Source organism: Mirounga leonina, unplaced genomic scaffold (genome assembly GCF_011800145.1).
Source record: "Mirounga leonina isolate KUSES-001 unplaced genomic scaffold, KU_Mleo_1.0 Mir_92, whole genome shotgun sequence".
NCBI classification, from domain to species: Eukaryota; Metazoa; Chordata; class Mammalia; order Carnivora; family Phocidae; genus Mirounga; species Mirounga leonina.
Genome location: NW_023270852.1, coordinates 631413 through 657434, shown reverse-complemented (window position 1 = coordinate 657434; position 26022 = coordinate 631413). Strand labels below are relative to the sequence as shown.

Genomic DNA, 26022 nt, shown 5'->3' with positions numbered 1-26022 from the left:
GTTTCCCTGGCAGAAGAAATGAAATTTGTAAAACAGCTTGTTCAGTGTTTAAAAAGTCACAGTGAGGGGCGCCTGGGTGGCTCAGTCGTTAAGCGTCTGCCTTCGGCTCAGGTCATGATCCCAGGGTCCTGGGATCGAGCCCCGCATCGGGCTCCCTGCTCTGCGGGAAGCCTGCTTCTCCCTCTCCCACTCCCCCTGCTTGTGTTCCTTCTCTCGCTGTGTCTTGCTGTCAAATAAATAAAATCTTTAAAAAAAAATAAAAAATAAATAAATAAAAAGTCACAGTGATTTGTGAACACTAACATGCTCCTTCTGGGTGCCAGGGGATTCTACACCATCCAGCATACGAACCTTGGTCCTCACGGGCAAGGTAATCGTGGTCAAAATGTATCTACATTTAATTGTTTTTATTGATAATCAGCATTTTGACTCCAGTTACTAATCAACTATGTGCACTTGGGAAAGGTACTTAACCTTTTGATTATAACCTGCAGTAAGAAATGCATTTTATACTACAAATCAGTGCACATGTGCACACCCCCCGCCCCAAACAAAGGTTTCATGAAGCAAAACTTACTGTTACTATGTGCATACAGTCTGATATGTTCTGTTCAATTTCATCTGATAAAAATGCTGGCTGTGATCTATGATATTGATTTCATGACCCACTGACAGGTTGCAATTGGCGGTTTGAAAAACACTGGTCTAGAGATTCTTTCAAATTTTCCTGACAATTATTTGGACCTATGAGTTTAGCAGAATCACTCCCAGAAAGAACTTCTAGAGAACGTTCTTAGAAAATTTTGAGTAGGAAAGAAGCCTGTGTGACTCGAAGGCTCCCGAGGGCAAATGTGATCACTGTGAAAGGCTCCCTCAAGTCGAGGCTCCCAGGCACACTCTGGCCCCCGTGGGCTGGGACGTAGGGTTGCCATAACCCCCCTGCCATCAGGGGCCCTCGATTTCGTGCATCAGCAATCAGCCTGGTCACTGGACTCCTCCTGAGAAGCAACCCTCCTGAGAAGCACTTTGGCAAAATGAATGAAGGGCATAAAGGTATGTATACACCCCGACCTAGCAATTCTACTCCTGACTCTATCTCCTAAGGAAATAGTTCTGATATTAACGGCAGGGGGTGTGTGTGTGTGTGTTTGTGTGTGTGTGCTGACAGATGGTTACATCAGGGTGGTGGAAGATGAATAATATCTCCCCTTCCTTCATTTCTATTTTCCTTTTCAGGGGCAATAGGACTCTACTACTTTTTGATGATTACTCTAGTAAGAGTACCCAGCTGCCCATTGCAAAGCATCCCCCCGCCCCCTGAGGCTGGCAAAGGCTGCCATCACCTGGACGCCACCCGGAAGTACTTCTGGATGAAGTAGCAGACCACGGCCAGGGGAAAGAGGGCCACGAGGAACACAGGCGTGACATAGGAGATGACGGCCAGGGCTGAGACGCAGAGCAGGGTGGAGCGGCTCAAGCACTCCAGCGTGGATGGGATGTGCTGACGGAGGGGAGGGTGAGAGAGGGAGGTGAGTTTTGGTGTTTATCTTCAGTGTGTTACCTGCCGCCATGTTTTGCTCTCTCACATTCTTACAGGCACATGTCTCGTCTCTCCAGCTACACTGTAGGCTCCCTGAGAGCGGGAATCAGGACTTTGCTTCCTCACCATCTAGTACGATGGTAAACCGAGAACACAAGCTGAATTGAAAGGAATGTTCTCCACAAAATCAGCCACCTTGGTTCAGACTATGCTGGAACCTTACTGGAGTGAGCCAGGGGGTATTGGATGGAAGCCAAAGGGATGTGGTTTCCCTCAGTCTTATCATGACAGTTTCACAGGGGCAGCCCCAGGCCCTGAGGCAGCATTATAATCAGATTGGGGCCCACTGGGTTCGTCCCACGGGGCTCTGAGCACCAAATCTGGGGAAGCCAGCACCAGAGAGGAAAAGCGTGGGGGTCTGGCCTCTCTCTGAACTGGGGAAATGGGTCACAGTCCTGTGTACCTGGTCGATGGTGTTACAGTCAGCTGAAAATCTATTCAGGATGCTTCCAAGGGGCGTGGTCTCAAAAAACCTAAGAGGCAACCAGAACAGTTACTCATCCATTTATTGATTTCCTTCCTGTTTATTGAATGAGGGTAGTTCTTTCATTTTAGTGTCTTTGGGGTCATCTCTGGGTCTGGCTGCCTAGGGGTGGTTGCCTTTGCAAGTCTGTAGCTATCTGGCCTGTGTCCCTGAGAATTCCTGCAGCTGCCCAAAGGGGTGCTGGCCCCTCACTAACCTCTCTGGCTCTCAAGCCCATATATGACCACCACCACCTTCCTCAGCTGTTTGATCTGCCTGACTCACTCAGCAGCTCACTTCAGGGACATCAAGTCTTCTCCAGGGCGAACAGGGCCCTGGGGATGGGTTGTCAGCTGGCTGACCCTGCGAGGCTACTCGGGCTGTCATCACTCTGGCTCTGAACCAGAACCGGCCCAACCCTAACCAGAGGGTTTCGGAAGCTCAGCCCGGGGACAAATAGAGGGTAAGTAAATGTTGAGGTCATGTCTGTGGGCCACAGAGAGCTCATGAGGCTGAAAAGTAAAAAGTGTAGTCAGATGGTGAGGCCTGGCATTGACAAGGGGCCAGACCACCTGTTTGCCCGTCGTGCTTTAAAACTGAGTCAGCCAGTCGACTGGGCAGTGACCACCTTAGATCTGTTTCACACCAAGTGGCCTTTGGGATTTTTATCCATCCCCTTCCAGGAGATTAAGACATGTCCCCGTGTGCCCAGTGTCAGAACCTGCAGGCTGGCTGAGGGAGGAGGGGCAGAGCGGAGACGGGCAGACATTACCTGCCTGAGGAAGGGAAACTTACATCTACACAGAGCCTGCGGACACTCACTTTGAAGGGCTGTGTGACAATTAGATGAGCAAACCATATAAAATGCCTAGCACCATGTGTGGCTGAGTAAATGCTGGTTTTCCTCTGCCTTCTGCCCCGAGGAAGACATTTTTACACACACTGCCTCCTTGAGCCACCCCCCCCCCGCCCCTGCCACCTCAGCCTGTGACAGAGGTTGCATATCTCCATTTTACAGGTGGCAGAACTAAGGCCCAGAGAACAGCAACTTGCCCACAGCCCCAGCATGGCCGGGGGAGAGGGGTACCTCATGGGAGCCAGGATGATCCGGTTCAGCAGGCTGCGGTGCAACCTTTTGGCCACCTTCAGCCCCGTCCACTCTACCGTGACGGACGTGACAAGGCACAACACGATGCCCAGGCTGCAGAGCACCGTGAATACCATGGCATAGACAGTCTGGTCGAGGGTGCACTCCTGGGCCGGGCAGAGAATGATGCAGGGTCCTGGGGGTGTCCGGGGCTCAGCCCTCTCCCCCCACCCTCCCCCCAGCCCCTGCCTGGGGCCGTCGGCCACACCTGGCTGAGTGAGCAGTTCCTGGCCGCGGGGCTCGGGGTCAGGGCGCTGTCAGTCCACTTGGCCAGCCAGTAGTCAATGGCCACTAAGACCATGTGCTTGAGCAGCTGGGAGAAGACGAGCAGTGACAGGAGCAAGATGCCGGCAGATGACAAATACTTGGTGCAGGCTCGCCACGGGATCTTGGCCCGCTGGTGCAGCACTGAAGACAGGTTGTCCTCCTCCTCGCTCTCAGCTGCCTCCTCTGCAGGCCGCAAGAACCCACCCTGTGGCTTCCCATTCACCCTCCCTCTGAGGGTGAACCGGGGGGCATGTTATCCCCACTTAACAGATGGGAAAACCGAGGCACACAGAGGGCAAGGGATTTAATGAAAGTCACACTATCTCAGGACCCCCAGAACCCCGAAACTTTGTCTCCCCATGGTCCGCCAGACCTCAGGCCATGATCTCACTGTTAGTCCCACAGTCTGTACCTTCCTCCTCTTCCTCATCCTGCAGGAGGCCGTCTCTTGAGGACATGGCCCGGGGCAGGCCCTGAGATGGCTCTGTGGCTTTTCTCTCCATGACAGTCTCCTGAAAGACAGATAGACCCCGGCCACTGTCCTCAGAGGGTGCAGAGGGAAGAAGGGAGGGTGGAGGGCAGCCACCCCTGGCACTGACTGGTGTCAGGTTCCAGGGTGCCCCCACCTGGGGGAGAGTCCAGATGGACACAAGTTTGTCATGCCAGAATTTACTTCTCCCCATTTGTCGGTTAATGACAATGGTCTTCCTGTGGGAGACCATCTCTCCCCTATTCTTAGTCTCTGTGACTCAGGTGGGCTGATCATTCTCCTTGGCTCCGGGGGTGGGCACGAGATCCAGGGCTGGCCAATCTCACATTCCACAATGATTTATTCAGGGTGGGCACAGGACCAAAGTGGACAAAGGAGAGTTAACCTGGGGATTTCTGCTGAACTGTTGTGACAGAGATACTCTCTTACTGGTAGAGGTGTTGAGCTGGGAGAATGTAAGCTCGAGGCTGCTGATCAAGCTCTCTCCACCACCACAAGAATGAGGCCGGTCTGAGGGGAGCAGAGCCAATGAGGGAGAGAAACAGGTTCCTGAAGACAGTGTTTAACTACCTGGATCCAGCTCTACCTGAAGCTGATCCTTTTTACTTTCATGAGCCAAAAAGTCCTTACCTCTCCCCTTTTCTGCTTCGCCAGTTTGAGTTGATTCTCTGAAGCTTTATAACTAAATGGATTCTGACTATTTCAGGATAAGGGGAAGGTGTCCACCTGAGTCTGCCCTGAGTACCTGGCACAAGTGCTGGCCCTCCTCTGCAAGGAGGAAGTTCATGCTCAGCTCCCACATCTGTCCTTTGAGGGGCTTCCTAGGGCAAGGAGGGCAGGAAGGCCTTTGTGTGTTCAGGATTCTAACAGAAACTTCTCCTCACAGGGTGGCTGCCTGGCCCTTAGGACATACTCACCTTCTCCAGCTCTTGGTCCTGCCGGTTCATGAGGGTCTTCCAGTGCTCAAAGAGCTGGCACTCAGACCTCTGGAAATCCTTGAGCGTACCCTCCCTCTGGATGGTGCCATCCTTCATGGCGATGATCTGGAAAGGCAGAAACAGACCCAGACCCGGGGCTGAACGGGAAGGGGGTGTGGCGGTCACACCCCTACCTCGGCAAGGGCTCTGAGATGGACTGGCACATATCCTCTTCCCCACCACAACTGGCCGCTGGCCTCCCCGCTGCAGTCCTTACTGACACACTCCCAGGATCTAGAGGTCGGTACTTTTGGGGGGTAATTCTCAGGGGTTGCCCCAGGGTTGCTAAGAGGGTTTGCAGAGCAAATTGATGGATCCTGGCCAAGCGGTCTGATTCCTTGCTAGGATCCCATCAGGGGCAGCTGTTTTCACACACTCAACAGCTAATTGCACGCAACTTCCAGCTCCCCTGACCACAGGTCTGGTAGGTTCCACCAGTGGTTAACAAAGTACCTATTGGTCTAAGTGTGTGTGGCGTGGCCATGCCTCTCTGAAATCAATAAAACTGATTTTATTTGAAACACTCAATGTTTCCCACTCATAGACTCTTGTCATTAATTCAGAGACCCTCCCCTGCTCCTTCACCCCCGTCCAGCCCGTGATGGGGTGTAGGGAGGGATGCCTGGGAGTCTTGCTCTCTGACATTCCAAGGAACCAGTCATGCCTTTGTCTGCCCTCTTAAGACTAACGATTGTCCCGAACTGCCCTGCCAAGGTCACCATGGAAACTCAGTCGCAGACCTTCTGCCCCTGTTGTAAGTTTCTTTAAAAAATACGGATTTTTTTCTTTTTTCATAGTAGAAGGAGGATTTTACCACATGTAGAAGGAAGACGTAGGCCCATTTAGCACAGGCCTGAAGCTCAATTTTCAGGGACAAATTTGTATAGGAGTCTGGCAAGGCCCAGATTTTAAAAGTCACATGATTTCCATCTTAAAGATTAAATGCTTTCCAATTAACTGAAAAGTAGCTGTTGTCTACATATTGAGGAGTACAGAAATTTGGTTAATGTGGGGTTTCACAAAATTGCATTCTATTGATAATATTGAAGTTTCCATTACTACTTGTATTGTTTGTTGCCATGTTTTCCAGCTGATCTTGACTTAAATGCATCGGACCCTCGGTGGGTTAGAGGGTGGGGAGATGGCTCTCCCATCCAAAGAGGCAGCCCCAAGGCCAGGGGGATGAGTCATCAAACTGGGCCATAAACAGAAGGTAGGAATTGAGTGTCTGCTTCTTTCCGAGACTTCTTGGTGCCAGGCTTGCGTGTACGCACAGGGGCCCCAGGTGAGGATGGGAACGTGTGCAGCTATCGTGATACCAAACCCCTGGCCTGTGCAGGATCTGCCTGAGCTACCCAGCCTGCATGAAGCCTGTCAGTGTGGATCTCTTCTGCCCTCAGCAATTGCTACTGAGACACCGACTCCTTTGCCTCTCCCACCTCTCCTGCTGCCTCTCCCACTCAGCCTTCCAAAGCTTCACCTCCTGTGGCCCCTCACCCAATCTGCATGTGGCAGGTACTGGAGCTTGTGGGTCACTAGGACCACTGTCCTCTTGTCATCCTGGAGCAGCTCAAGGATCCCGGCCTGCATCAGGTGGTCACTCAGATGGACATCCAGAGCTGAGAAGGGGTCATCCTGGGCAGAGGAGAGAAGGTGGGGGCAAGGGTGGGGGAAGGGGGTAACAGTGAGAATAAAAACCATCAGAGTTATACCAGCTCTGGTCCAGGGACTGACACTAGTTAGCTGTATGGCCTTGGACAATGTATTTAACCTCTCTGGGCTTTAGACGCCTCATCTTAAAATGCAGCTGTTATCAGTGATTGCTCTCAAACAGATTTAATCACAGGTACTTCCTGACTCCTGAACCTTCAATAGCTCCCCATTGCCTATGAAGTCCGAATTCCTTAGTATGGTAAGCTAGGCCCTCCATTACCTGCCCAGTCTGTCTGGTCTCACTTCTCTTTCCTGTCCAAGCTCCCTGTAACTCCAGCTTTCTAGAGAACTTGCCACTCCAAGGTTTTTACCTATGCTTTTCCCTCTGCCCAAAGTGCCATTTTGCCTTTTGTCTGCCTGGTGAACATCCACTCATCCTTCAGTGCTCTATGTGTCCTCTCTTGACTTCCATGCCTAGCCTTCCCTCCTCTCAATTCCAGTTGTGATGGTTATTTGTCCACTCCTGTGAGATTCCCAGGAACTCACACCCCTTGCGCCCATGCCAGGTAGAGTAGGAGCTTAATACAACTTTGCTGAAATAAACGAAAATAACCACTTTACTTCTTTTTTTTTTTTAAGATTATTTATTTATTTATTTGAGAGAGAGAATGAGATAGAGAGAGAGAGCACGAGCAGGGGGAGGGTCAGAGGGAGAAGCAGACCCCCCGCTGATCAGGGAGCCCGACGCGGGACTCGATCCCGGGACTCCAGGCTCATGACCTGAGCCGAAGGCAGTCGCTTAACCAACTGAGCCACCCAGGCGCCCCATAACCACTTTACTTCTAACAAGGTTGTTTAAAGCTCATATGAGACCATGAATAAGCTAATACTTTGTAAAGTGCTATGTCAGATGGTAACAAAGACTATGAACGTTTACATTTTGAAGTGTGTTTAGTGGGGAGCATTTATGTGTATTGGGCGCCGGGGGGTGGGGGAAGAATATAACCAGGTTCAGAGACCTGAGGTTCCTTCTTCTGACTTCCTACCCAAATGGCCTTCCTCTTTCCTTCGGTTTAACTGACTCACTTTTCAAGATCCTCCTCCAGGAAGCTCTCCCTGATTATTCTAGCTCTCCCCATTGTCTCCTTGGGCAAGGCTCCTCATAGACCGTGCCACACAGTTTGGCTTTCAACTGGGCTGTGGCTCTGTCTCTCTAGCTAGACTCTACATCTCTGAGGCTGAGGATTGGCTCTCAGAATTCTTCAGTGTCAACCAAAGCACCTAACACAGAACTTGGCCTGAACTATGGCAGGGAGAGCTAATAATGTGATCTCATGTTTGACTGCTAAAGGTTATCTGGAGTGCTGTGTTGAGAAGGATTCTGAAGCCAAGTTAATTTTCCCACAGAAACTTAATGTGGGGTTTCACAGAATTGCTTTCATTGATAATGCTGAATTTTCTATTACTACTGCTGTGATCAATTAGCAATGTCTGCTCTGGGCATGGGATGGGCGGTGGCAGCAGACATTCCACGAATTATAGTGGGGCTAAGTGTTGATAGCTTGGGGCTGTCCAGCAGGCAGGCGGCCTGTAACTCCTACGCATCTCCCCTTATGGCTACTGCAGAGTTCAGTGTGAAGTCCACAGTGGGTCATTTGCACTATCCTTGCCTCAGTTTCCCCACCAATGATTAGGTAATATCTCTGGCAGGAGAGGCTTACTCCCTGAGAGGGAGGTTGGGGTGTGTGTGTGTGTGTGTGTGTGTATGTACAGGCAGTGAGTCAGGGGGGGCCTCAAGGGGGACACCAGCTAATGCCACTCACCAAGAAGACAACGTTGGTGTGCTGGTACAGGGCTCGGGCCACACTGATGCGCTGGCGTTGACCACCAGATAGATTGATGCCCTGTGACCAAAGGAGAGGAAAGGTCATGCCCTCAGAGCCCCTCAGCAAGGACTGTCCTGGCCCTTACTTGACTGTGAGCTCTCTGAGATGGAGGCCTGGCTCTATCCACCTCTTTGCCCCCTCCTCATCTTGAAGAGAGGAGGAACTTGTACACATCTACTAAATGCATTCAGAAGTGGGGAGCAGGATCCCCACGTCTTTGAAGATTCATCATGTAGGTGCTAGGGACCATCTGACTGGTGACAACTAAGACACAGAAAGGAGGGATTTAAATCATACATGAGGAGGACAGTCGTGGGAGCATCCTATTTGCCTAAGCTTATGGAGGAGGGGCCCCACCTGGCCAGGGTACCTGAAGGAGATAACCCCGGGCCTACCGCAGTATCACATGGGCCTTAGTATATATGCGGGGCATGAATGAAGGAGATGCCAAGTCATCTCCAGCCCAGCGAGGCGCGAGTTGCAAACCTGTCAAGGATAGCCAGCCGCCCAGGGCTCGGGATCATTTTGACTTCACTGCAGGATGCTCTTCCACCTTTACCCTCTCTTATTTTCCAGTCACCTGCTCTCCCTGAGAATGATCTCCAGGCATGCTGGGGGTCAGGGGAGATTGAGGGCCCCCGCTTTGAAAAAACCCCATAGAGGCTGCTACTAACCCGTTCCCCAATCTGAGTCTGGTCTCCATGGGGCAGGATGTCGATGTCCGGCTGCAGGGAGCAGGCTTCGATGACCATTTTGTACCTGGAGTGGTGGGGCGGGGAGGGGGTGGGAGGGGCAGACACAGCTGATCAGCCTGGCCAGAGTCGGGCCTGAGCACATGCAGAGGGTCATTAGCTTCTGGGCAGCTGTGCTCAGGGGGGTCAATGGCTTTAATGGCCTCCTGCCCGGCTGCAGGCAAACACCACGTGAGCTTCAAAAGAGCTGAGGGCAGCACCTCACAGAGTCTTGGGGCCAGTTAAATATTTGAAGGATGAAATTGGACAGTAGCATTTATGCCATGTAAGTGACAAAAGGGAGCCCCAGGCCCCCGTGCAGTGGGAGAAACTGTGGCCAGAGCCCACCCTGGGGGCACTGCCAGGGAAAATCACTGCCGGTTGGCCTCAGCAGTAATGATGATGGCTGATCAAATATTTGCCCAGCCTGCTCCTCTCATACTTCCCCGACCAGCTCTTAGCTTGGGCAGGGGCCAGCCAGCGTGCATGGAGGCATCAGAGTGTCTTGGTGACAAGTAATTGGGTGTCAGGCAGCCTTGGATTTGAGACTCATTTCTCTCACTTATTGGCTGGGTGGCCTTGGGCAAGTTACCTAACCTTTCTGAGCCTTGGTTTCCTCCTTTGTAGGATGGGGCTAATAATAGTAGCTGCCTCCTGGGGTGGTTGTGAGCATTAGAGGAAACCACGCATATAGAGCGGGATGCTGCACTTGGCACCTCGGAGCTCAATTGATGGTAGCGATTATTATTATCATTGGAGGGAAAATAGCGCATGAGCTGCAGAGCTGGGCGTAGGGAGTAATGGGGAGCTGGGTCAGCCTTCCCCTTAGCTTCAAGAGAAGGCACCAAGGCTTCCACCCAATGACCCCCACCCTTTCTGCCCTCATACCCACAGGAGCTGGACTGCCTCAATGCCCAGGCACATCTGGATCATTTCCAGGTGTGCCATATGGAACAGGCTGGAATCCAGATAAGCATCCTGGAGAGCAGAATGGCTGGGTGTGGGGTGATCGATGGAGGGACAGGGCAGCCGGCTGGGGCTCAGGTACTGGGGAGGGCTGGCTAATGCTGCCCTTGACCAGTTTCTCCCCTCCCCCAGGCTGTCTTCCTCTGAGAGGCTTTTACCGTTGTTTGTTGAAGGGACTCTCAAAGGTGATGTTCTCCTCCACGGTGGCATTCAGCAGCCATGGTTTCTGAGAAGCATAGGCCACGGGGCCTCTCTTCCTGGAATGAAGCAGGTGGGAGTAGGGGCGCCCTTCTCAGGGGCAGTTGTCAAGCAGAGGGTTTAGACCGGGGAGGCGCACTTGGCAGAAATCTGCTTTCTGTGGCCCCTGGTGGCCTAGGGCCGGCTTGGTGCCCAGGTCTTCAACCCTGCCCTGCCCTGCAACCGACCTGTCCCACCCCTGTCATCTGTTCTTCCTGAATCTGTACCCAGAACTGGAAGGAGCCCAGAATGTGACCAAACCAAGTAAACCCTCAACCCCTAATTTCCTGCTTCCCTGAGTGGCCCTCAAACCACTTGCTTTTGATATTAACAGGTAATTTTCCAAGTGGAACTTCTTTAAAATAAGCAGAGCCAAGGACACCACATTTAGTGTGGTAAGGTTTTCGAAGACCAAAAACAAGGTGGTGGGGGGAGGAGCAGAAAAAAACGATCTGGTGTGAAGGGAGCAGCTTGGTGCTCAGAAGCAGTGGAGGCCTCTGAACCATCTGATGGAGTACAGAACCCCCCTGGGCCTCTTCCCTGCCACTGGGCTGGGCGATGAGGGGGGGCTGCCTTCGAGAGTTCCATGGCCCTGGGGCCTGAGAGCCCCTCTGAGGAAGCCTGCCCATAGGGCAGGTGATCCCGGGCACGGTACCTGACGTCCGAGTCGGCCACCGGCTCCCGCTCTGGGCTGCAGCAGGAAGAAAAGACACAACTTCAGGGCTCCCATACATGCACCACCTCCTCCACAGACATCTGGGCTCCCTCAAACCCGGCACGAGGGTGCCTTCAGAGTCCCTGGGACCAAGGATGCAGCCACCCACGTTGCATGGAGGGGTGAGGAGGGGGGCTTGGCCATCCTGGGGGAGCCTCCGCTGCCCGACCCTCTGTAGCATCCCCAGTATGTGTGGGGTGCGTGAGGAGGGCCCCAGGGCCCCAGCTGAGAGGGAGAATGGGGGAAAGGCACCAATGGTGTAAGCTTGTGTGTGTGTTGGGGGGGGAATCCCATGTCAGAGGAGTATGAAGGCCAGTATGTGGCTCCTTCCAGGCTCCAGCCTCTGCATCGGGGCTCAAATGCACAGATTCGTCTCAGACAGATGTGGCTGCCAAAACAGCTGGGCCACGGAGGGCTGTCTGGAAGGAGCCAGGCCAGGCCCGCAGCTTGTGTGTGGGAACCTTCCGCCCGTGGAGCTCTCGTGGTGGCAGCCAGAGGGCCGAAAAGCCTCGTGCGGCCCTGTGAGCGGCCGGCGGTGGAATCTGGGGGATCTGCGGGGAGGGGCATGGTCAGCAGCAGTGTCCCCGTGCCCTGGGCTGCCTGCAACGGATCTAGTGTCAGCTCTTCTGTCCTGCCATTGTCATCCACAGGTCAGACTGGTCACATACCGTCAGCTCGGCCTTTTGGCTCAAGAACCACGGTTACTGTGGCTAGAGAGGCTGGGCCTGTCATCACACCCCGGCACTTGGGGACAAGGTGGGAGAAAGGGCAGAGGAAACATGGGGAAGTGAAACACTCTGGGGTCAGAGCCAAGGCCAGGAACTTGAGTGTAATTACAGAGTTGAGTCAATGTTCCCCGGTCCTGGGTTCATGCCCCCGCCAGGGTGTCCCACATGTTCTTAGGAGGTGTGAGGTTGGGGAGGGTCGTGAGGGTCTCAGAGCCTCATTAATCGACTTCACCTGGACTTTTTCAGACCTGTACACTAGACATAAAGCAGTAAGACTGCATTTTCTGTCTGGCCTGGGGGATATCTACCTCCTCTCTCACAGCCGTGTTTCTCAACTTTTTTTTTTTTCAGGAGCATTCCCTAGGGTCTTTTTAGAAACACTTCCCCCCCCCCCCCCGCCACCGAATTGTCTTTTCCCTGACACATCTGTTTTCCAGTTAAATGGTTTTTACTTGAGTCACAAGGTTGTGCAAGCATCACCTCCCCAAAATAAACCCTGTACCCATTAGCAGTGACTCCCTTTCTCCCTTCCCACCAGCCTGTGGCAAGCAGGAAGCTACTTTCTGACCATCTACCATGACATTTTAATTAATTAGTTAATTTAAAAAATTTTTATTTTAAGTAGGCTCCACACCCACCATGGGACTTGAACTCACAACCCCGAGGTCAAGAGTTTCATGCTCCACCGACAGAGGCAGCCAGGTGCCCCATTCACCATGAAATTTTTAAACCACAGATTTATTATATACCTGTTTATATACTATATGGCCCTTTGAAGGGCCACAGACTGGCATGTCTGAGATTTTTTTTTTTCTCTCCAAGAACCAGATTTTGCCCTTGTTGAGAAAGCATGCCTTATTATAAGGCCCAGTGCCTCTGACATGGTGTAGGCTGCATACCCTGCAATCCAGACTCAGTACCCCACCCCCGTCCAAGCCCTCCCAGCCCCCCAGCTTCTTCCCTTTGTTGGGACCCACTTCTAACCCAGTTCCGAGGCTGTACCTGGGGTCCTCTCCAGTCTCATCAGGAAGGCTGCTGGAGCACAAATGGGAAAAACCAACACCAGTTACTTCTCATTCCACGGCCTTTCTCTCTATCACAAAGGTCTCTGGAGAGCAGCCATCCCCACCACCCCCACCCCTTCCCCCCTGCCCAGTGTCCCCAAGTGGCGTCCTTGGGGCACAAACTGCTCTCCTCAATCTCTGTCCCTCCCACAGCACCCAGATGAGCACCGTCCCAACAGCAAGGGCTAAATCCGTGCTCCTGGCACAGCTCAGGGCAGCAGTGAGGCTGGCTGGGCATCACGATGCTTGGTTTTCCAGTTGGGAAAATGAAAGCTCAGAGAGGAAAAGTAACTTTGCCAAGGTCACAATCAATTTATACAGTGCTTTCAAACTGTAGATTGGGACCCAATAATGGCGTGTGAAGTAAGTGAACTGCAACAGCACTAAAAAAAAAAAAGTGTGGGGCGCCTGGGTGGCTCAGTTGGTTAAGCGACTGCCTTCGGCTCAGGTCATGATCCTGGAGTCCCGGGATCGAGTCCCGCATCGGGCTCCCTGCTCGGCAGGGAGTCTGCTTCTCCCTCTGACCCTCCCCCCTCTCATGCTCTCTCTCTCTATCTCATTCTCCCTCTCAAATAAATAAATAAAATTTTTAAAAAAAGTTATAAAATAATAATAGAAGCTATGGGGCGCCTGGGTGACTCAGTTGGTTAAGCGTCTGCCTTCGGCTCAGGTCATGGTCCCAGGGTCCTGGGATCGAGTCCCGCATCGGGCTCCCTGCTAGGCGGGGAGCCTGCTTCTCCCTCTGACCCTCCCCCCTCTCATGTGCTCTCTGTCTCTCTCATTCTCTCTGTCTGAGATAAATAAATAAAATCTTTAAAAAAAAAAAGTGTGCACGGCATGTGGTTAAGATGTGTATTTTTTGGCGAATTTTTTTCTCTTATCTATCAATGCACGAACGAAGTGGACTGTGATGTAAAATGCATTTCATTTCACACTGTGGATTATAGTAAAAAAAATTTGAAAACAGTGGGTGAGGTGACCTGAATTTTGGTGCCAACCTTGCCAGTGCTCTTTCTCCTCCCCCAGACCACCTCTCAACCTTCCAGAAGTAGCCCTCTGCCAATGAAATGGGTGCTTCTGATGTGCACATTTGGGGAAAAACAATTGGCTCTGTTTTCATACAGATCTTACTTTAATTATACTAAAACCGGCTAACATTTATTTTTTATTTATTTATTTTTTTAAGATTATTTATTTATTTATTTGAGAGAGAGAGAATGAGAGACAGAGAGCATGAGAGGGAGGAGGGTCAGAGGGAGAAGCAGACTCCCCGCCGAGCAGGGAGCCCGACGTGGGACTCGATCCCGGGACTCCAGGATCATGACCTGAGCCGAAGGCAGTCGCTTAACCAACTGAGCCACCCAGGCGCCCCCCGGCTAACATTTATATTGAGCTTTTGTAAGCACTGTGATAAGCACCGTAATAGTATCACTTTTTTAAAGCTTTAAATAATCACATGAAAGAGGTTGATTTTGACTGTCTCCACTTTACAGACAAAGAAAGTGAGGGTCAGAGAGGCTAAGTAACTTGCCCAAAGCCACACAGCCAGCAAGTAGCAGAGGAAACAGATCTACCTGATTCTAAATCTTCATGCTCTTAATGACCATGCTACATTACTTCACTGTGATTTGTCAGGAACACTGGGATGGACAAAACCAGGGACAGAAAGGAGCCTGATGAATTCCGTTCCATCCCTCCTGAGGAGCAGAGCTGAGAGGAGATCCTGATGGATGTGTAGTCCCACGTCCCCTCAGATTCTGTTCTTCAGTCTTTGGGTTCTCCTCTCATTCTCTCAACCCCACCTAACCTTGTGTTCCCCAAGCACCAGATTGCTGTAATTTCTGGGCACCTGATAACGTGAGACAGGTGAAAAACCAAAGCTTACAAATTCCAACTGTGGCCACAGCCCAGATAAGCTTGTCTCTGGAATCTTCTTGCCTTGCCTGCTTCCAGAGTTGCAAAGGCTGTTATTTATCTGGAGGAAAGTGCATCTGCGGCCTCCTGAGGACCCCAGCACACAGTGAGCACTCTCGGCCTTAATTCAGTTTGCATCGTTGTCTGGGCTGCTCAATTAGCCCGTATAACGGACTACCTTACTCTTTAATCAGCTCGTGGGTAACTCTTTTATCCCCAGTGGGATTTTAAGGCAGGAAGAGCAACTTTTCCAGCCCCTACCTTGCTTAGCACATGACAGACCTATAATAAAGGGAGGTTACTGACTGACATCTTAGTCATTTGGGAAGAAGGGAAGGAGGGAGACTAGCACTCAGTGAGAGCCATCTTCATGCCAGGCACAGTGTGAAGTTGTTGGTATGAACCATGTCATCCACAGGACAACACTATAAAGCGGTGTTAGTATCCCCATTTTATAGATGGGGAAACTGAGGCTTGGAGTTTGCATGACATGCCCCATGTTACAGTTAGGACAAAGGGAAGCTGGGGTATGAATCCAGGTACATCTTCACCTTTTCCTAGTATAGCCCCAGCCTCCCTAGAATGAGCCTCCCCAAGGCTTTGTGTGTAGATGTTTCCATCTGAAAAGTACAAAATGGTATATGTAGCATGGACTTTCTCTCATTGATCACTGGGGTCTTCAATGTGCTGGGATCATTCCATCCCTCCTCTGTCTGTACCTTTGGGACCAAGCACTGAGCTGAAGGACAATTCCTCTGCAGTTCTCCAACCCCATGTCCTTCCCTCCAACCAGCTAGTTGCCGGGCATGCGTGTGCGCACCAAGCAGAGTCAAGGCACAGAGCCCGTCTCCCAGGGCTCGCCGCCTAGTAGAGCAAATCAGACAGGTACAGGAGTCAGAAAGTTATGAGGGCCAAAACAAAGTAGGAGTAAGAAAGTATTATAGAAATTTCGGAGGAAAGGACCAACACTTTGCAAATGCATAGAGAGAAGACTGGAAACTTCTAGGTGATGGGATATTAGGTGGTTTTTACCTTCTTTATACTTGTGTATCTTTTCTAATTTAATGGACGTTCTTCTAGAATCAGAGAACAATGTAAATTTCAAAAATAGTCTGGGGGAGAAGAAATCTGAGAGAGTGCGGAAAGGCTCCAAGAAGTCAGAGCTGAGATGAACTCTGATGTGGGGGAGGACCGAGTGCAGACAGAGGGAGGGAGTTCTAGGTTGGAGGAAGAGGCAGTGCAGGAGGGCAGGCAGCGCCGAGAACTGGAAAGAATGTGGGATCTGAAGTGCGTCTCTGAGGAGCTTCTCTATTTGCTGGTTGTGAAATCCTCGGCAAGTCCCTTCCCTTAGGGGAGCCTCTGTTTCCTTCTGTATAAAATTGGGGTCATGGCCCAAACCTCAGCAACACTGGGAGAATATATTATAAACACAGCTCATAGCTAATTGGAGGCAAGGCATGGGGTTGCAGAACTGGGGATCATCCTTCAGCTCCATGCTTGGTCCCAAAGATGCACACAGAGGAGGAATCTAATGGGCCTGCCACTCATTTAAGAGCCCAGCTGGGGCACCTGGGTGGCTCAGTCGGTTAAGCGGCTGCCTTCGGCTCGGGTCATGATCCCAGGGTCCTGGGATCGAGCCCCAAGTCGGGCTCCCTGCTCGGTGGGGAGTCTGCTTCTTCCTCTCCCTCTGCCTGCCTCTCTGCCTACTTGTGCTCTCTCTCTATCTCTCTGTCAAATAAATGAATAAAATCTTTAAAAAAAAAAAAGAGCCCAGCAATCAATAAACAGGGAAGAGGTGGAAACAGGTTAGAAGAGGAAGTTAGAACTTTTGGGTCCCCATGGTCCCTTCATCCTGCCCCTGATAGGCCCGTAGCTCCTGTTACCTTTTACCCACAGAGCCCTTTCCAATTAATGTCATTGGGTCCTAACACCAAGTCTCTGAGAGAGGAAAGGGTTTTTCTCATAGTCCCAATGAGGACACTGAAACTCAGAGAGGTAAAATAACCTGCCCAAGGTCAACAGCAAGCAAGGGGCAGACTTAGGACAACCAAAGACCATTGGGTTCCAAGCCTGCCTCATCACCTCCATGCAGTGGCCCTTATCTTGTCTGCTTACCACCTCACCACATCTGCCTCCTCCAGGAAACCTGGGGTCACCTGAGCCCTTTACCCTTACTCCCCAAAGCTTCCAGGAACTGCAAGGGCAGATTGGACGGCAGGGCAGTCATGAAAGGAGGCTGTTTCTCACCTCCTGGGGCATCAAGGGTCTTGGGAGGCAGCCTTCACGCCAACCCCCACAAGGCAACAGCATTCTGAGGCCAGCCCAGGGCAAGCAGGCCCCAGGCCGCCTGAGTGGGCACAGACAGAAATAATAAACAGTTCCTGTGTGGACGCCTCAGCAGGTGGTGGGAGCAGGGGCAGCAGGGAGCTCCAGGGAGCCTGATTTATAGTTCCTCATCAGGAAATGGAACGTTCCTCCCCACCCCAGCGCTTTCCTCAGGGCCCTACTTCCTGCCGGCTCCCTGGGGACATTTAAAATCATTCTACTGCGGTCAGTAATGGCCCTATTCCCTATTTCTAGGGAAAGAATTTCACTGGAGTATATCTGCTAATATTAACTTTTCATCAAAGTGTTTTCTTCTTAGATATTAAGGAGAGGGTTTGCAGATTCCCAGGTTGATAGTGCGCTGAAGCAGAGAGCCAGGCACGGCAGGCACCTATTCGTAAAGTGGATGTTTGGGAGCCACGCGGTTCTCCCTGAGACCCGGGGCCGGCAGCCGATGTGCCGGATCTGCCCAGGGCCGCTGTGGTGAATCCCCAGCCCGGAACGTAGGCCCTCACCTGATGGGCCCTCCATGCCCACCCTGGGGCTCTGCCTGCATGCCTCCATCCACCTAGGACTTGTGAGCTCCCTGGGGTAGGTCTTCTCCTTCGTAGTCTGCACAGAGAAGTTCACAAAATACACCTCTGTGCTGGGCACTTGGGGTACAACGTGGACTAATCCTTCGGTCCTGTCCTCAAGGAGCCCCGTGTCATGGGAGGACACATCAGCAGATAATCATAACACAGTGGGATGCACGCATGAATAGGACTCCCACTTCCCAAGAGCTGGTGGGGAATTGTGTGGTGGAATTCTGGGTTAAGAGAACAGCCTGGGCAAAGGCACGCTGGCGGAGAGAGATGTAAAGACACATTTATGATGGCAGTCTCTTGAGGGTTATAAATTTTTCCTGGTTTGCTCATTTAGCAAAGGCTCTGTGGATACAGAGACAAGTAAGATATGGTCTCTGTGCGCAGGGAACTGACTACCATCTCTCCTGGGAGACAGGCCGGAGTGCATTCAAGAGCCACAGGGGAATTCTGTACCTGCCATAAAAGTCCATTGTCAAAGAATAATATTTATGATAATATTTATAGTGTACTTGCTACATGCTAGGTTAAGCCTCACATCAACCCCATGGGACTAAGAGAAGACGGGTACAGAAAGGTCACGGCATTTCCCAAAGCGCAGAGCTCAGACCTGAACCCAGGCAGCCTGCCTCCAGAGATTTTGCTCCTTATTTCTGCTCAGCCATACTCGTCATTTGTTCTTTGAAAGAATAAACGAACGGCTGTACAGACCAACCCATCTCCCCAGAGCATTGGCCGTTCTGCGCCCCCTAATGCCCCAGCTCCCTGCCCTCTGCCTCCTGGAGCTCTTCCTGGCTGCCTGGTCACCTTGGCGGCGGCGTGGACGAAAACATCGGGGCAGCCTGGCATCGCCCCTGCCTCTGGCGCAGACAGGCAGACCTGCAGGCGGGGCTGCCAGGTCAAATGCCATTTTGCTCCTGGCTCACTTTGCAAGTACCTCCTCCCCCCGCGGACCTGGGCCCAGTGCCTGAGGCACGGAGCTTGCAGGCAAGGGAGGAGGCCCTCCATACACAGCCCCCACACTTCACTCACTCACTGTCCACTACAGGTGGGCCGGACAGAGCTCGTACGTGTCCATGGTTTTGAGAGGCAAACAGCAGATGAAGGCTACGGAGCCATGTCTGTCCAGACTCCCCCCAGCCATTGTATGCTGTAGTGAGCTCCCAACTGGTCTCCCTTTCGGCAGCCCCTCCCCCCTTCCTTTATCACCAGCATGATGCCTCTACAGCCTCCAGGCTAAATCTTATTTCCCCAGGGCCTAGTATATGGGGGTGTCTGAGCCGAGCCCAGCCCCCTCCTGCTGTCTGCCGCTTTATCCCACACCTCCAGTGCTCCAGGTACCAGAATCATGTTCTTTCACATCAGCACGCCTTTGCCCATGCCGATACCCCTGCCTGGAACACCTTTCTCTCCTACCCTTGCCTTTTTCATCAGATGAAACCCCGCTCATCCTTCAAGGCTCAAATACCACATCCACTTGAGCCTTCTCTCCTTGGCCACAGAGGTCCTTGTTGTTCCTCTGTGCTGGATTATGGTACTGATCTCCTCCCCCCCCCCCAAAAAAAAGCAGGGGCTGTGTCTTAATCATCTTTGCATTGCTATCGCTGTGCCTAGGGTCTGGCACACAGTAGGTGCTCAATAAACAGGGGGTGAGTGAATACATCAAGGTAGAGAGACTGGAGTCTGAGTTGCATGGCGGACAAAGTCTTGCAACTTCCTAGGGTTGGCTGCAGGCTGCCGGGATGTGCCTAGCTGTGCTTGGGAGGGAAGCTGCACCATGGAGGAGGGCAAAATGGATGCTGGAGAAGCGAGAACCTTCTCATCACCAACCCCCCACCCCACACTCAAACGGAGCTGGGAACTTGGGCCCCGCTGCCTGCGGAGAGTGAGCGTCATGAGGACAGAGCTGTGAGCACCTGGTTGGTGGCTCTGCTGACGAGGTAGGAAGGTGCCCTGGCCACCAGGGCTGCTGGCTTTGGGACTGTCAGGTTAACGATTTCTTCACACTGCTCTTGAGCTCCTTCTCTCTCAGCACTCAGTGGAAAGCCCATGCCCTGGAGCACCTAGGGACAAATCCCACTTCTGCCATTTGAGAGCTGGGTGGCCTCCGGTCACTTGCTTCGCCTCAGCTTCCTTATTGTTAAGTGGGATGAATGATGTCTACCTCACAGAGTTTGGTGCAGACTGACTGAGACTAAGTAAATAAAGTGCCTTGCCCAGTGCCTGGCACATGAGTGCTGCTCAATGCTGGCTTCCCTAGAGAGGCCCCTCGTATCCCCCAGGCTGGGGCAGAGCCTTCCAAAGAGAGACGCGACAGTAGTCAGGAGCCTGAGGTTTGGCAAAGCTTGGAGAAGAGGTGGGGGCCAGGGCAGGGCTGAACCCCTGCCAAGCAGGCCTGCTGCCTGTGCAGAGGACAGAGAGGGGCTGATGCTGGTATGAGGGCACCTGAGGTTGGCGGCTGGGGGAGGAGATAAACAAAGTGGGGCCGAGAGACCAGGCCCAGAGGGGGTTTGACTCATGCTGAGTGGGACACAGACCCAAGAATCCAGGGGCAGCCCCAATCTCTGGGCCCCGTAATCCCATCTTCCATTCACAGATACACACTCTCAGCCAATGGGCAAGGGCTCCTCCCTTCAGAGCCCTAAGGGGCAGTTGGTACAAAGACCTCCCCAGTCAGGCTGTGTTGAGAAATCCCCCAAATAAGACGGGGAATGGAGGCAGAGGCCCTTTTGTCCCTGATGGAATTCAGACTCCAGAGACTGAAGTCGCAGGAAACCCAAAGCATTTGTCTGCCAGCCCACAGCCCCACAGAGGAGGGAACCTTGCCATCTGTTGGATGCACCATTCAGGGACATTTTGGAAAAGCAGGGAATGGAGGTCCCTACAGGTATTCAGACACTGGGCCCAAGGTCTTTCTCTCTGCTCAGTTCTGCTCTCAGGTTTATGAAAAACCTGACCTCTTGAATGATAATCTCCCCCTAGACATGATTGTAAGGAAGCTGCTTGTCCTCTGCTGGATTGGCAGCAAACTTTATTCCTGAATGGGCTCTACAAACCTGTCAGGTCCCCCTTGCCCTGGGCTGTGGGCGTGGGGGCAGAGGGCCCCAGCTAGGCCCCACCCAGGCTTCTGTACACCTTTCCCACCCTCTTCACTTCTCAGCTCTTCTTTGCTTTTAAAAAAAGCTTCTATTTTATATGTATCTTTTATCAACTAGTTTCAAGTGGTTTTTTTTTTGGAAGTACGTGGGTATAAATAATAGATTCATGATTGACTCAACCTGGGGTTTTGGCTCTTTCATGAAGATAGTGATCTTTGTCCAGAAACCCACGTCTGTCTGGGTTATCTCTGGCTCCTCAAAACACCCACTGAGCAGTCTGTGTTGGTTTTGCTGATGACCAAGCCGGAAACCAATGTTTGTGCCGTAATCCCCCACACAGGAAGGCAGTGTAGCTGAGCGCTCATGAAATTTGGAGTCAAATGGAATTGAGTTCGAGTTCCAGCTCAGCCACTTATTAGCTGAGTGAATTTGGGCAAAGAGTTTAACCCTCATGGATAAAACAAGAACTGTTGACAGTCCTTACCTTGCTGGTTGTCATAAGAATCAAATGAAATAATGCATGCAGAGGACTTGGCAAAGTACTGGGCACATTAGTAAGTACTAATGATGATGGTGAGAATAACAATGAACAGCATTAGTTGAGTACCCAATAAGTGCATGATGCACCCTCCCTTGAGGATAGTTGAAAGAAAGGCTGCCCACCTGCCCACCGTCTGCTCTCCCCATTAACTTGGCCCTGAGGATGCATTTAGTACCTGTTCCAGAAGACGGCCCCTGAGATCTTCTGCATCTCCCCTAGGGTGGCTAGGAGGAGCGAGGACTTGCCACAGCCCACCTGCCCCACGATCATGGTCAGCTGGCCTGCGGGGAGGGCGGGCAGCAGATGGGACTGGGGCAGGAGGGAGTCTGAACGACTACCACCCAGAAAGACACACAGACAGATACACCCGAACCTGGGACCCCCATTTGCTTTCCTCCTACCTAGAATCCCCCTTTGAGCCTTTCTTTCTGGAACCCCTCCCAGGTCCTTCCTGCACCAGTGGTCTCCTGCTCCTTCCTAAGCACTCGCTGCTCTCCTTGCTAGGGCTCCCCAGGGCGAGCCCAGCTCCTCCTAGTCCCAACAGAGGCCACTCTGGCTCCCATCTCCATCCCACCTGCATGCTTTGCTCATGCCACTGCCTCTGCCAGGATGCCCACCGTGCCTCATGGCCTGAGGGATCCTGCTCATTCTCAGAAACCCCACCTCTTCCATAGCGCCTTCCCTGGCTACTCAGGACTGCTCTTCTTGTTGTGAAGCACCCGCATGTCTGCAACAGATGGTTGGTCCTGCTGTCTTGTCCTGTCCTTGCTGCTGCACTCCCACCTGCACATGGACTCCTAGAGGACGCAGCTTACCCCTCTGCAGCATTCATACCCCAGAGTACCCACCAGGAGTGAGCACTGAGCTGGTACTCAGTACATGCCGATTTTTCTTTTTCTCTCCCTGTCATTCAGTGGACATGGGGAGGGGGCACTTCAGCTATGACTCTGAGGGGGCACCCCCAGACCATGCTGAAGAGGTGAGCTGGGCCGTACCTCGGGGGATGCGGATGGTGATGTTGGACAGTGTGGGGATTCCATCAGGGGTCCACGTGAAGAAGCCTCCAATGATCTTTATTGGTGGTACCCCACCGCCCGGAAGAGAACAGAAAGGCAGCTGGGTTCTCGTGTGAAAGTCTCTTGCCTCCCCTCCCCCACAAAAGCCAAAAAACACTGATTTCAGGCCCTGGATCACTTCTAGGGCAGGGGAGAGGGGGGACGGCCTTCTCATGCTGACCCCTGCCCGAAGCACCCTCTCCAAGAGGACAATCACACGTTCCCCCATTCAATGGAGAAGGAAGACTTGTCCCTGGTTTCGGGACTGCAATGAACCCTCCCAGCAGGCAGGGTGACCTCCACGGCAGAGGACTCAGCACATAGATCTCTGATGCTGAGCTCCCTCCTGGAATGGTGCTGGGGGGCCAGGTATTGGGGTGTAAGGTCCAGGACTCACCTGGACACACCAGTTGTCAGCATCCCCGTCTGCACTGGGGGCCAGCCTCTGCAGGGGGGCCGTGAAGCCCCGACAGTCCTCCCGGGCTGGATGCTTGCGGTTCACAACCTTAAGGGGCTGGGAATGGTCAGGAGGGGGTAAGGGTTCATAGGGGTGGGAGCTGTGCAGGGAAGGGAGTTCCCCCTTCCAGTGAGGAAAGGTGGAGGCAGGACACACCAGGGCACAAGCTACAGGCACTAGAGAAAAACACTGAGAGTGGTTGGGGGATGGCAGGCACTCACCACTGTCTGGTACTTGCTGGCTTGGCCCTGGGGCGCAGGCTCGCGGGGAGCACATTGCTCCTCGCGGATCTCGGCACTGGAAAGGAACTCGCTCAGCTTTTGTACACTGCAGAGGAAGCACAGAGACACCCCTCACCCTTGCCAGGGGCAGAGGGGAGGGGAGAGGGAGGAGGGCGCAGCCTGAGAGAGCAGCTCTGAGAAGGTTCTGGGTCCTGCGGTGCTGTCCCCGCAAAGCCCACACTGGAGGGGGCCAGACCAGCGGGCATCCGGGGTGGGTAGTCGGTGTTACCTGTATTTGTTAGGGTTGACCAGTCAGCAGGCCTGGGTTAGGGTCTGGGTTAGGGTGAGATTGGTTAGTTTTAGGGTAGGTTAAATGTTAAAGCTGGGTCATTGGTGTTGGACTTTATCAGTTACTTTTGGAGTTAAGGTTGGTCAGTGTTAAGGTTAGTTAGGATTGGAATTGGTTATTAACAATAGCTAGTATTTATTGAGCACGTACTATAGGCCAGACACTGCGTTAAATGCTTTATAAGCATATAATTAAATCCCGCTGGGGAAGGTGTCATTATTCCCAACTCAAGGAGGAGAAGGCCTCAGATAGTCTGGTGAGAGTGAGATTAGGAGTTTCTGCATATGGAAATGCTTCTGGGTCAGCACAAGGGATTTCCAACAGGGGTGGCATCCTCGAACCCGGGGTTTCTATACAGAATCACAGAGCTGGGCTGGGGTGGGGGTGGGCGAGGAGGGGTGATCATTAGAAGTCACAATGCCATGGCCAATTAAACTGAATCAGCACAGCCAAGCCTGGACATGGGAGCTAATCTTTTCCCAGCCCTGGTTTAACTGCCCCCTAGTTATATGCTCCTTTGACCACAATTCTGCTGAGTTATGCTCCCTTCTAGCCTTGAACCCTGGTCAGAGCTTCCTCGAGTAAGTTGCTCCTTCCATCAGCGACTTGGTTCCAACAGCTATTTCACCTTGCCAGCTTGCCTAGGACCTGCTAGGGTCCCACGCGTCAGGGAATGTCACTTTCCTCAAGGTTGAAGGGGCTCAGGTACAGAGCACATTTGTTACCGGCTGGTCCCACTCACTGACAATGGGAGGTGGCATAGCCAGCTCTCCCCAGAGGCATGCCAAGCCCTAGCCTTCAAGGAACTGTTTTAGAGGTTCCAGGAGATCTTCACACTCCAGGTATGGAATTCCCCAGCCAAAACCTCAGCCCTCTACCCTAAGGTTTTCATTCCCGAGAGGGTGATGCCTCTGGGCGAGCGGCCGCAGGGCTCTAGAGCCCAGCAGTAGGGGCCTCCCAGAGCTGCAAGTTAACGGGGGACAGGACATGCAGGCACTTAGGGGAAAGCTGCTTTACTGACCAGGGTTGGGAAGGCTCTGGGACCCGTGGAAAGAAGAGGGGATGTTCAGCCTGAGGAAGACAAAGATTCAGTGGATACCTTCTGAAATCCGAGGGGCTGCCATGCGGGAAGGCACAGCGCTCATTCTGGGGGCTCTGGAGGGTAGAACCACTGCTGATGGGTAGAATTTATGAGGAGATACCAATTCTGGCTCAACATTGCCTTTTTTCCTTTTTTTTTTTTTTTTTAATAGAGTTGTCTTGTGGGTGCCATTGAGTTCCCTCTCCTTGGAGGTACGTAAGCCAGTTGCCTAATTCCTTCTCAGGGATGGCGTGGAGGGGAGCTGCACATGGCTAAGTCCCTCTGGCCAACTCTGACCACCTTCAGGGAGGCCCAGGTCAGTGGGGAAGCATGTCTTGGACCAAACAGCTGTAGTTGCCGTGGTCACTGGCGCAAGCCCTGGGGCCACCACCTGAGCGCCTGTCCAGTGTCCTTGCGGACTCTCCTCTCACCTGACGAGAGCTTTGACTGTGGACCGGACCACGCTGGACAGCAGGAACAGTGGTGTGACCAGGATGTGGAACAGCGAGAGGGAAGCAAAGGCCACCGAGGGTGAGAAGTCGGCCCCTTTGAAGAAGCTGACGTGGCCCACGAAGGTCTGTGGACGGAGGCACACGGGACGTGTGTGACTCAGAGCCTGGGCCTCTCCCACACAGGCAGTGCTCAGCCCTTGGGCTGGAACGGGGGACCCAAGGAGAACTTGCAGTTCGAGACCCCTTCATCATCTTCAGTCACCTCCTGGAAACGTCTCCAGCAAGTTTAGGACTTCAAGCGGGAGGGCCAGAGCTGCTGCCCCCTGTTCTGCCCCCTCCTTGCCAGGAATGACCAGAGAGGAGCCCTCGGGGTAGGTCAGCTCTGTCCCCTCAGACAGCAGTCCTCAGTTGGGGAAAATGTCCACTCGATCATTCCCAAACCACCCCCTCTCTGTGCCCGCCCCCGGCTACCTGGCCGGCTCAACAGCCTCTGTTACCCAGAGTTCCCCAAGGAGCCAGGTCAGACCCAGCCCAATTAATCATGTCAAAAGTGAATTCCCAAGGGTGCCTGACAGGCTGTGAACTCGCCACAGCTCAGGGACACCGGCCCCGGTGAGGGGAGATGTGGGGGGAGCAAATGCATCTTTTTAAAGAACTGTGGCCATCACAGAAGCCGGATGGGAGCCCAGGGCTGGTGGGGGCCTGGGCCTTTCTGGAGGGGCACACCTTGGGACCCCACTGCTGGGCTCCCACACAGCTTGGGTCAAAATCGCTTTAGAAAACCTCCATTGTAATATTTAATGACACAGAGACTTGTTCGCGCCATGTTCTTAAATTTCAAAAAACTGCATGTATGGCACAATCCTATTTTTGTAAAAATAATATGGCATATAATATGACTATTATATGCCTTTAAAAGGGACTGGAAAGAAACACATAAAGATGTTGCCAGTGGGATTATGGGTGATTTAAATTCTTTTTGTCCTTTCCTTTCTGAATTTCCCAACGTTTCTGCAATAAA

The 26022-nt window shown here is 52.5% G+C and overlaps 1 protein-coding gene and 1 long non-coding RNA gene across 7 annotated transcripts in view; one reads left to right on the top strand and one right to left on the bottom strand.

Moving 5' to 3' along the window:
• ABCC8 (ATP binding cassette subfamily C member 8) overlaps positions 1-26022 on the bottom strand; it is a 75283-nt gene that overhangs the window by 9801 nt on the left and 39460 nt on the right. For 2 of the 5 annotated variants that reach the window (XM_034995075.1, XM_034995073.1), the window contains exons 12-28: positions 24981-25126; positions 23120-23225; positions 22839-22955; positions 22382-22457; positions 21562-21667; positions 12863-12895; positions 11073-11108; positions 10339-10437; positions 9158-9242; positions 8421-8501; positions 6442-6579; positions 4885-5010; positions 3890-3989; positions 3419-3660; positions 3151-3317; positions 2004-2073; positions 1344-1501 (exon numbers count right to left, since the gene is read on the bottom strand). In XM_034995075.1, the coding sequence (XP_034850966.1) occupies positions 1344-1501; positions 2004-2073; positions 3151-3317; positions 3419-3660; positions 3890-3989; positions 4885-5010; positions 6442-6579; positions 8421-8501; positions 9158-9242; positions 10339-10437; positions 11073-11108; positions 12863-12895; positions 21562-21667; positions 22382-22457; positions 22839-22955; positions 23120-23225; positions 24981-25126 (1886 nt within the window). Of the gene's footprint in view, positions 1-1343; positions 1502-2003; positions 2074-3150; positions 3318-3418; positions 3661-3889; positions 3990-4884; positions 5011-6441; positions 6580-8420; positions 8502-9157; positions 9243-10338; positions 10438-11072; positions 11109-12862; positions 12896-21561; positions 21668-22381; positions 22458-22838; positions 23022-23119; positions 23226-24980; positions 25127-26022 lie in introns of all 5 variants that reach the window. The other 3 variants (XM_034995077.1, XM_034995076.1, XM_034995072.1) reach the window with 2 other exon arrangements.
• LOC118003948 lies at positions 233-26022 on the top strand. 2 transcript variants are annotated; one of them, XR_004677466.1, is made up of 5 exons: positions 233-1053; positions 1237-1529; positions 4854-5184; positions 6035-6157; positions 24722-26022. It is a non-coding gene; the product is annotated as an uncharacterized LOC118003948 (long non-coding RNA). The 2 variants fall into 2 exon arrangements; XR_004677465.1 differs by having other exon boundaries at positions 233-1529.